This window comes from Cryptomeria japonica, unplaced genomic scaffold, assembly GCF_030272615.1.
Source record: "Cryptomeria japonica unplaced genomic scaffold, Sugi_1.0 HiC_scaffold_60, whole genome shotgun sequence".
Classification (NCBI taxonomy): Eukaryota; Viridiplantae; Streptophyta; class Pinopsida; order Cupressales; family Cupressaceae; genus Cryptomeria; species Cryptomeria japonica.
In genome coordinates, this window is record NW_026728882.1 from 282,588 (window position 1) to 292,213 (window position 9,626).

The window sequence follows — 9,626 nt, forward strand, 5'->3', positions numbered from 1 at the left end:
ATGATTTTGTGGTGGAGATCAAATTAAATAAGAAATAAATTCACACTATAAAAACATCAAAAAAATAGAATGATGTTTGCTAGTGCACTTTGGATCTTACTAGCTCAAAGTTTTCTTTTAGGAATCTAGTCAAAATATCTTGATTATACATTATAATCTATTCTCCCTTTATTTTTAGATAAATGTGTTTTAATATTACATAACATATCTATCCTTAATTATATTTCTTTTTTTTATATAAGACTTTATAATTATATTTCTTATAGTCTAATCTTTGTACCACTCATCCAATCCTCTATGTCCTTACCATCTTCTCACTTGAATAATGCATACTAATATTTTATTTAATGTAGACATATGAAAAAAATATTAATACACTTTATTCTCTGAGATTGTTTATTCAAAAATATTTACATATACAAAACAAACACATAGTAAGTTGTCATTGGTACGCCACATTTTAATAACTCGAATGATTAGCATCATCACCATCTTTGTTATGGAGAACTACACTCTTTTGCAAGCGATTGAAATTGCAATGAGTGACTTCATCTGGAGGGATGTATTCAATGCTCTTAACTTGAAGATTCTTAGACCACCATTGACATATGCCATGATGATTACTGAAAAAATGTCTACCTACCCTAAATACCTTTGCAGATGGAACTATATGCCAAGGGGTTTTCTTTGTAGCCACTTCAAAACAAAAGAAGTACTTCATGCTTTCGTGGACCAAATGACTTTTCTGCTCATATATACCCTTCCATACCTCAAAATAGTGAAGGTAAGTAGCACAAATGAGATCCTTTTCATTCACATATAAATTGGGAATCCAATCACTATAACGAAGGAAATCACCATACAACTCAAGTAGTTTGCTCTCATCTTTCAAACCCATCTGAAATGCCAAAGCCTCGGAAGGGCCTTGAATATGTTTGCAAATTTCCTGCGATTGACTGCACTGAAAGGAAGGGGCACATTTACGTGTGCCAACTAAAATCTTCGCAATCCTCTCAAACACTTTCAATTGAGGAAATGTAGGAGATAAAAATGGAGGATTGAAAAGATGTGCTTCAAGTTCACGACGTTCTTTCTGCTCCAATTTTCTTGCTGCAGCCAGTGCAATGGCAGCACCCAATGAATGCCCTGTTATCCAAATATTCTGGCATCCATTCCTATGAAGACTATTTCTTAGGAAGGGTAAGCCCTTATCAATCCTTTCTATGGAATTGAAGTGTGCAATGGCTACCTTGAAATCCAGGATCAAGTCTTCTAAAATATTTCTGGGTCGAAGAAGCGTACCTCTAAATGCAACCACTTCTGAGGGAGGTCCACCTGGACCTGCTTTTTCTTTTCCACGCCACTCAAAAACAGCCCCATATACAGATTTGTCATGCTCGTCGATTGCAGTTTCCTTCACTTCAAATTGAAGCAAGCAACACAATTCCTTAGCCTGATTTGGGTTGGTTTCAAGCACGTACACAATATTCACCAGGCCCGCAGCAATACATCTTCTGTGTATTGGATCTTCCCTGCAAACACTCCATTCATGCCATTATACATAAATTTGTGGGCATTTCTATAAAAATATAGCAGGTCAATCTATACGGTCTAATAAAATTTTGTGTTGTCATATACTATTTAAAATTAAAAAATTGTTATATAGACCATCAAATTTCAGACCCCAGCTTTAAAGATATAATCTGTTGTCATTATTTCTTGATAATTAGTCATCTGTTGAGACCAAAAATTTATGTTTGTAATTCTTCTGGATTCGACTCTGTAGATTTTTACGTTGTCAATATGTCAGATCAAACACCATGATCCAACATCATGATGTTTGATCCGAAACGTTGACAACTTAAAATTCTACACAATCGAATCGAAAAGAATTACAAACATATCAATATATATTGTAGAAACTTCATGAATTCAACCAAAAATTTAATTCACATTTACACACCCAAATTTCGAAAAAAAACAATCATTCCAATTTTTATTGTATTGTAAAAGTATGCTAACAATAACATTTGGAAATAGCAGCTAGAAATATGACAAAGTCTATGGTACACAGCATCTGTAACCAAGAAATATTTTTCAATTGGAGACAAGAACTACACATCATGCATAAAGTAAAGGTTATGTATTGTATTGTAAAAGTATGCTAACAATAACATTTGGAAATACCAGGTAAAACTAACAATTGGAAATAGCAGCTAGAAATATGACAAAGTCTATGGTACACAGCATCTGTAACTATGTGTGTGAAAAGTGGACTAAGAATCTGTGTCTGTAAGACATAATTTAGAGTATTACAGTAACCAAGAAATATTTTTCAATGGAAAACAAGAACTACACATCATACATAAAGTAAAGGTTATGTTTCAACATTTTCTCTCGAATTTAGAATTCCTGCCTCTTTTGATTTATATTAAATGTAAAAGATAAAAAAGTAGTAGGAGATATCTAAGTAGTTTGATAATCCAAATTCAAACAACAGTAAGAATATTGAACGCTTCCCTTCTAAATTTAAACCCAGCTGTATCCATGGCTAAATATCTGTGTTAATGCAAAAGGTAATAAAACTTACAAAATATAAAATAATCAGGTGGTAGTAGTATGATAGACAAGTAAATAAATATAATTTCATAAAACATAAAATAGTCTATCGTTATTCAAAAGTTGAACACCACAAGAACAAAATCACATTGCTGAAAGAGTGAAATTTACCAGTTTGGAAGTGCGAGGTGTAAAAGCTCTGTTACATCTATGCCATTGTTATTAGCCATTGCAATTCTGATACTCACAAAGCTGAGACCAATTGTATTATCTTCGTCCCTCTGACGTATAACTTTAATAGGCAACAAAAGCCTCTATCTACAAAACATGGATTCCTTACCCATCTTATGAAATCTTATCTACACAGATAAAATAATGGCTAACTCAACAAAAGGAACATTTTTTTGTCACATCAGAAAGAGCATATGACGTATTTCCAACTAAGCACAGCAAAAAAAAAGGAGATTCTTAGTTTTTAATATTCTTAATGTTTCATAGGGTATGACGCATTATTAAGATCATTAACTTGAGTTACTGTTATAAAAATTTCTACTAGATGGTTTTACTAGCCAAAGGTGGCTTAATTAATCAATATTGAGGACTCTGTAAATCATCCAGAGAGGTCGAAGTGAATCAGTACGGTCACCGTCCAGACGATTTGGAGGGGCCTTAAAATAAGAAGAATCTTCTTTAAGCATCATTTAAGAACACCTGTCAAGAGAATCCATTGACCGCCGCCCTCGCTGCCTGCCCCACATCTTATATTATCAGTCTTACCTTTGTTCGTAGAGTTGATTCATTGCTTGTAAAAGGTTTTGTGTGTACATGTTTCTGAATCTAAGATCGTAGATAATTAAGTATTATAAATAGGAGGGACGTTAAAGAAAATAAAAGTGATAAATCAAATATGAATTAGTAATTATAGTTTGGGTAAAATAATAATTTAAATTTAATCTTGATATAGTTAAATTATTGGTTTTATAAATTAACGATAAAAGAGTGATGATCATGATGTCTCCAATTAATTCATCATCATTATGAAAACTATGTCTTCGTTTAATGACTATTTAAGAATTCTGAAATATTTTGAAAAACACGTGATTCAATTTTGAACATTGTAGATTTAGTGTCAATTGTCATGAATTTGATTGTTCATGTGGATCTAATATGTGCTTTCTAAGAAAAGTTTGATAGAATATGCACCTTAATGTAATTTCTTGTCTTTGCCTCCAATTTTTTTTAATTTTTCAATGTTGAGCCTCAAGAAATTGTTAAGGAGTTTGTCAACTTGATACATGAATAGGTTCTATTAGCTAAAACTTCTTAGTATCCTATACCAATAGAAAGTGATACTAAAGATAACATATGTAAATATATGCATATACCCTAGATGATGATAATATAGATCTAATTCTTTATTTATATTTTGAAAGTAATATATGGCATGATTGTTCTTCCATATGAAAATATGTGCATGTTGAATGTTTTTAAATGTGGTAATCTAATAATGTTGCATATTTTTTTGTTAAGTCAGCTCATAACAACTTGTAGAAAGGAGTGGGGATGTTAGAATTTGGAACATTTAAATTATATGGCTATTCTTGTGTCGCTTGGGATTGAATAAAGTTAATCTTGCAACACTCAAAAATAAACTAGAGAAATAAATTGATAATCTTGAGGTAAGGAGTGAATATATAAAAACTACATTTCCATAATCTTTGGAGAGTAGAACTAGATCCTAGGCACCAACATGTCAAGCTAAGATAAATGAGTTAAAAATTTTGATTAAATAATTGATAGTTAAGGACCAACTCATAAGCTAGGGTAGCTATTCTTCTTATGTAGGCTTTTCTAAACTAAGGAGGATAATTCTTGAGGTTGATTATGGAATAATTAAAGAGAAATAAATTAGCACATTTTCCCTTTATTAAACCATCCCCTACATATGAGGAGGATAATTCTTGAGGTTGGTTATGGAATAAGTAAAGAGAAATAAATTAGCACATTTTCCCTTTAGTAAACCATACCCTACACATATGAGGATTCTAATAACTTATTTGTTGGAATCCCACTATGTTGGTTTACCCATAGTATGACCTACTTCTTGTAAGAGTAGATAGCATGTATCTATCATGTTTGCAACAAAATGTGAGAAGTGTATATGCTTGATGATATATGAAATCTAATAATGTACTTCGTATATAAATGTGAGGATAAATAATATCTAATCTTATAGTACTTTCTAAATATTGGATTCTATGATGCCATAAAGGAAAAAAAAAAAATATATATATATATATATATATATATATATATATATATATATATATTTTATTTATTCTTTGAATTATACATGCTACATGGAATGGCTACAAGTACTTAGTTTATTGGTCATATCTTGGTGAAAAATTAAAGATTAAAATCCCATGTAACTATAGATGTGTAAACCCTATGCACTTTTTCAACCAACCCTAGGTGAGAAGTTATTTGAGAGCTTCAAGTTTAGTGAATAGCCTATAGAGGAGGGTTTTAAAATTATCAACTTCAGATTTTGATTCGAGTATTTTTCTTGAAAAGTTACTTCCATAATATCTATTTACTATAATTATTCTTAGTATGTGTGGGTTCAAGCTTGGACAAATAGAAGTTGCATTGAGAGGCTTGGTGTTTCAAAAGTATTCATTGTAACTCTGTAAGTGCATGAATCAAATTGTCTATCCAGGTAGCAAAACAATGCCTAACAAGACATTTTTTTATTTATTAAATAAATTAAAAATAAGTCTTGCCAGGGGTTATTTTGCTAGCTACATAGATGTTGCCTGCATGTATTGTTGATTAATAAGATGGAATATGGATGTTTTTAGGGGCTGAGCCTTTCCCTCTTGAGGGTTTTTATAGAGTGTATCTTGTTTTATCTCGTGGCTTGTCTATTTCATCTATGCACTTGGTTATTCTATAAGCTTGTATGCATCCTTTTCTCTTGTGAGGTTTTGTAAGAAAGGGATTAAATGAATTGGATATCGATGCATTATTTCTTAACAAGTGGTATCTGAGTTTTCATGGTTATGGGAGATTTGAGCTCTCGAGCTTTTGTTATAACATAGGTTGAGTAGATCTAGTGCAAAGTTAAATCCATGGTTATGCAAGAAAGATCTGATATTACACCTGGTAAGGAACACATTTGCAAGTTATTAATTTGTAGATCTAGGATTTTTGGGTTTGTTATTTTATTAGGTTGATTTTTCAATTTGGGAATGAATACTTTGAGTTTGATTTCCTTGGTTACAGAGGCTTATATCCATGTTGGTATTACACATGATACATATGTTTTGTTTGATCTAAGAGATTGAACAATTGGGTCTTGTTAAGGCTTTTCACTTGGGGTTATAAGAAGATCCTACTTGACACAACATAGATCTTTGAGGTGTTGGTAGAAGGACATGTTTGATTTATAGGTTTTCTCTCTCCGTTCTTGTGTGTCATCCCAAAGGTTCATGTTTAATGATTTGGGAGGATTGTGGTTACATGTTGGGAGATAGTATGAAGCTATTTGGGTTTTATATACATGGATCATTATGAGTTTCCTTGGTACTTTATTTTTTATCATTTATCACACCTTAATATGAGTGTTGATTAATAGAATTGATATGCCTTGTTCTATTTTTAGATTTGGCATTACTCATGGAGTGGGAGTTCCTAGATTTGTATGTTCTTCATTGATGGGTTCGATACAGGGAGATTGTGATTGCAATTTTTGGGTTGGATATATTGTTGACATGAGTTACTAATGTTCTTGATACCTAAGAGGTATGGATGCTTGGATGCATTAGCATGTGGATGCTATTTCTAATCATGTGAGTTTTTGTCTTAAATATCAGAATGAAGCTTTTATCACTTGGATTTGATGCATGTGTTCTTGAATTGGTGTATCTTCATCTTGTCCTATTAATTTTCTTTCTTAGGTGGCATGTTGGAGGATGAGAGGAGTTCTTTCTTGAGATAATGGTCACTTTGGTTTTATTGCACGTATCTTGATGGACCATGAGAGCATGTTGAAGATTCATGTAGTTTCATGTATGACTATGATGATCATGTATTTCATTGATTGGTCATATACAACAACTGGAAGAATGTCAAGATAAGGTGTTGTACACCTTACATAAAATAATTTATTATGATGTAGTTAAATAATTATTTAGTTGTGGTACATATGGTAGATGTGGTTAGCCACATTAGGTAATTATTTGAGGACCACTTGTAAAGTTGTATTTAGCATTGGATTAGTTATTTTTTGTGTGGGAGACATAGAATAATTAATTGGGAAAAAATATTCAATGCTTGTATCAAAAAGTAAATGTTGCGTCAATGATTTTGTGTTATCATGGTTTGATCTTACCACTCAATTGTATTTGTGTGAGTTTGAGTTTATATAAGAAAGCATTTGTTTAGTGGTTAAGGTTGGCTAATTGAGAGGGTTATCATATTATTGAGTCTTTTTTAGTATGTATGTGAAGCGTGGCATGGGACATGTTGATTCAAGATTGAATATATGGAGGATGCATTGGAAAGGCTCGATGTTTTAGAAATATCCATGATGAATGTAAATGCACTTATTGTTTATTATTGATTAATAAGATGGAGTATGGATGCTTTTGGAGGATGAATATTTCCCTCTTAAGGATTTTTCCATGGTATATTTTGTGTTATCATGTGGCTTGTCTGTTTGATATATGCATTTGATTATTCCGGAAGCCTGTGTGCATGTTTTTCTCTTATGGATTTATATAGAAAATGGATTAAATGAACTATGTATTGATGCATTATTTCTAATAGACATGAGTGTCATAATTTCACAACAATAAAAAAACATACAAATTAATTTTAAAATTTGTATCATCGTATGATATGGTAGCTATGCGTGTGATTTTAGGACCATGTTTGACATGTGTTTAGATTCATTATTTAGTCTACTTGAAATCTAGCTTTGTATAATTGAAAAAGTTTTGTAATGGCACTTGAATTATGGGTGGAAAGTGAATGGATGGAGACATTAAGAGGCATTGTATAGAGGCCAAGGCCAAAGAAAAATACATTTTTAGTGTTGTTCGAATAAGCATCAGCACAGTGGTAGATTACTTTGCTTACTATATATCAAGGGAATTGTTGAACCCTAAGTGCATCATATTTGGATGTTAAAACTCTAGTGTCTAGCCAAAATTTTAACAATAAGGACATCATAACAATCTAGGATGCTATAGTGAACATGATTGCAGCTAACCTTGGACAATCTATTGGTTGAGGAAATTTCCAATCACTACCATGTGCAACCATGCCATATCTAGTAGCTAGGGCTTCCATGTTGCAAAAGGATTATAAGAGCCTAGATAATCAATAAAAAGCTATATTTGATTTCTAGCTAAGTGATGCTCTATGTGTTAGGTTCCTAGAAAATGCAAAGGTGTAAGAAGTCTAGTGTTATGAAGATGGGGATCTCGAAATGCTTGAAATTATCATTTAAACACTCTAGTTTGATGATGTGTTTTTCTTTCAATATGTTAAGTTTGAATTATGTTTAATAGTAAGAAATATCATTACTTGGCTTCTTCTCCTTTGTCAAAACTTTTAGTTGGTAGAAAAAATTTAAATGTGGTATGTTATAGGCTACAATGTATACAATATGGAATTGCTACATAAATTTCTTAGATACCATTATAAATGTTTATGTTTTATATTCAAATTATCTTCTGTTTGTATAGAAAATTGATCCAGTGATTTGTTATTTTTGGATAGATCTAATAAACTTATGAAAATCTAAGTTTTAATGTTCTTTTTTGTAACTTCTCAGTGCCCAACCTACATTTATTTACAAAAATATATGATATTATATTATACTATATGCACATTATTATATTTTATAATAATAAATTAGATTATAATATATTATAATATAATATTATTATTTTACACATTTTTTAAATATACCTACATGTATGGAGCAAGTTAGTCAAAATACTGTTTGAGAGGTACTTCAATCAACTAAGGTGGGATCAAATAGGTTTTGATTGTCTTTATATATGCCAAGAAAATGTTCAAACTACTAAAACTTGATCAAATAACTCATTGTCATGTTCTAGCTAATGATTTTTTTCTAGATTTGACTATGTAGATATTTTTATGTCCAACATTTTGGATCACAGTCTATGTCTAGCATCAGGGAGTGATCCATCTTCATTTTCAAGTGTCGAAGTGAAAATTTTCATTCAATGGGAGTCAATCAAACATTACTTGATTAAATCCTTGCACATTTGTTGTGAATATCATTAATTTTCCATGTGACTTGGCAATGTAATACATCATTAGGCTTTGATCCTATTAGGTATGAACAATTTTTTAATACTATTGAAATTACAATAATATGTTTTTAACATGCTAACATTATGAACCATTCCTAGATATGTTTATGTACAAGTCTTCTCTATAAGAAAATAATTATTTTATTCTTAAGATTTAATTTATGACCCATTCTAAGTGGGGGAATGATGTGAAGAACTTACATTACTAAATGTCTAAAAGCTAGTTTATCAAATTTCCTATGATTTTTAATTTTATCCATTTCAAAATTAATCCAAACTTAACAATATGTATGGTTGTTGATAAGAAAAAAAAACATCACCTAAAAATGGGAATGTGAAATGGTGTCAAAGACCCAAGTTCAACTCTAGGCCCTATGACTCAACTTGGGCTAATGTGACAAACAATGCAAATATGAAAAATCTAATATTCAAAATGCTTTAGGAATCTTGTAGGAACAAAATGCTACCAAGGAAATGGAATAGTCAACCCAAAGAGTTTCCAAATAGCCAATAAGTAAGTGGCCAACCCAATGTGTATGCTAGATTAGTATATTGACAACAACACACTTTAGATGATTAATGGAACAAAGAGACAAGATGAACATGCTAAAACAAAACTTGAACGACTTGCAAATGCAGTTATCCATGATAGATACATCTAAACAAGGGACCTAATTTTGAGGAAACAAATGTACCTATTAGATGTGACACATT

The 9,626-nt window shown here is 31.3% G+C and overlaps 1 protein-coding gene across 2 annotated transcripts; it reads right to left on the minus strand.

Moving 5' to 3' along the window:
• Positions 1-358: 358 nt before the first annotated feature.
• On the minus strand, positions 359-2,888 carry LOC131863300 (GDSL esterase/lipase At4g10955-like). Of its 2 annotated transcripts, XM_059215103.1 has the most exons (3): positions 2,731-2,888; positions 1,303-1,532; positions 359-1,110 (listed from the first exon to the last, which is right to left on the minus strand). In XM_059215103.1, the coding sequence occupies exons 1-3, from the start codon at positions 2,787-2,789 to the stop codon at positions 461-463; spliced, it is 939 nt and encodes a 312-aa protein (XP_059071086.1). In that variant the 5' UTR covers positions 2,790-2,888; the 3' UTR covers positions 359-460. The 2 variants fall into 2 exon arrangements, with proteins under 2 accessions (XP_059071086.1, XP_059071085.1); XM_059215102.1 differs by having other exon boundaries at positions 359-1,532.
• Between the last annotated feature and the right edge of the window lie 6,738 nt (positions 2,889-9,626).

Bases quoted from the DNA above. Each gene is read 5' to 3' on its own strand.
- LOC131863300 (XM_059215102.1), bottom strand. From the start codon at position 2,789: ATGGCTAATAACAATGGCATAGATGTAACAGAGCTTTTACACCTCGCA. The intron at 1,533-2,730 runs GTAAATTTCACT...GAGTGTTTGCAG, and splicing joins CACCTCGCACTTCCAAACTG to GGAAGATCCAATACACAGAA.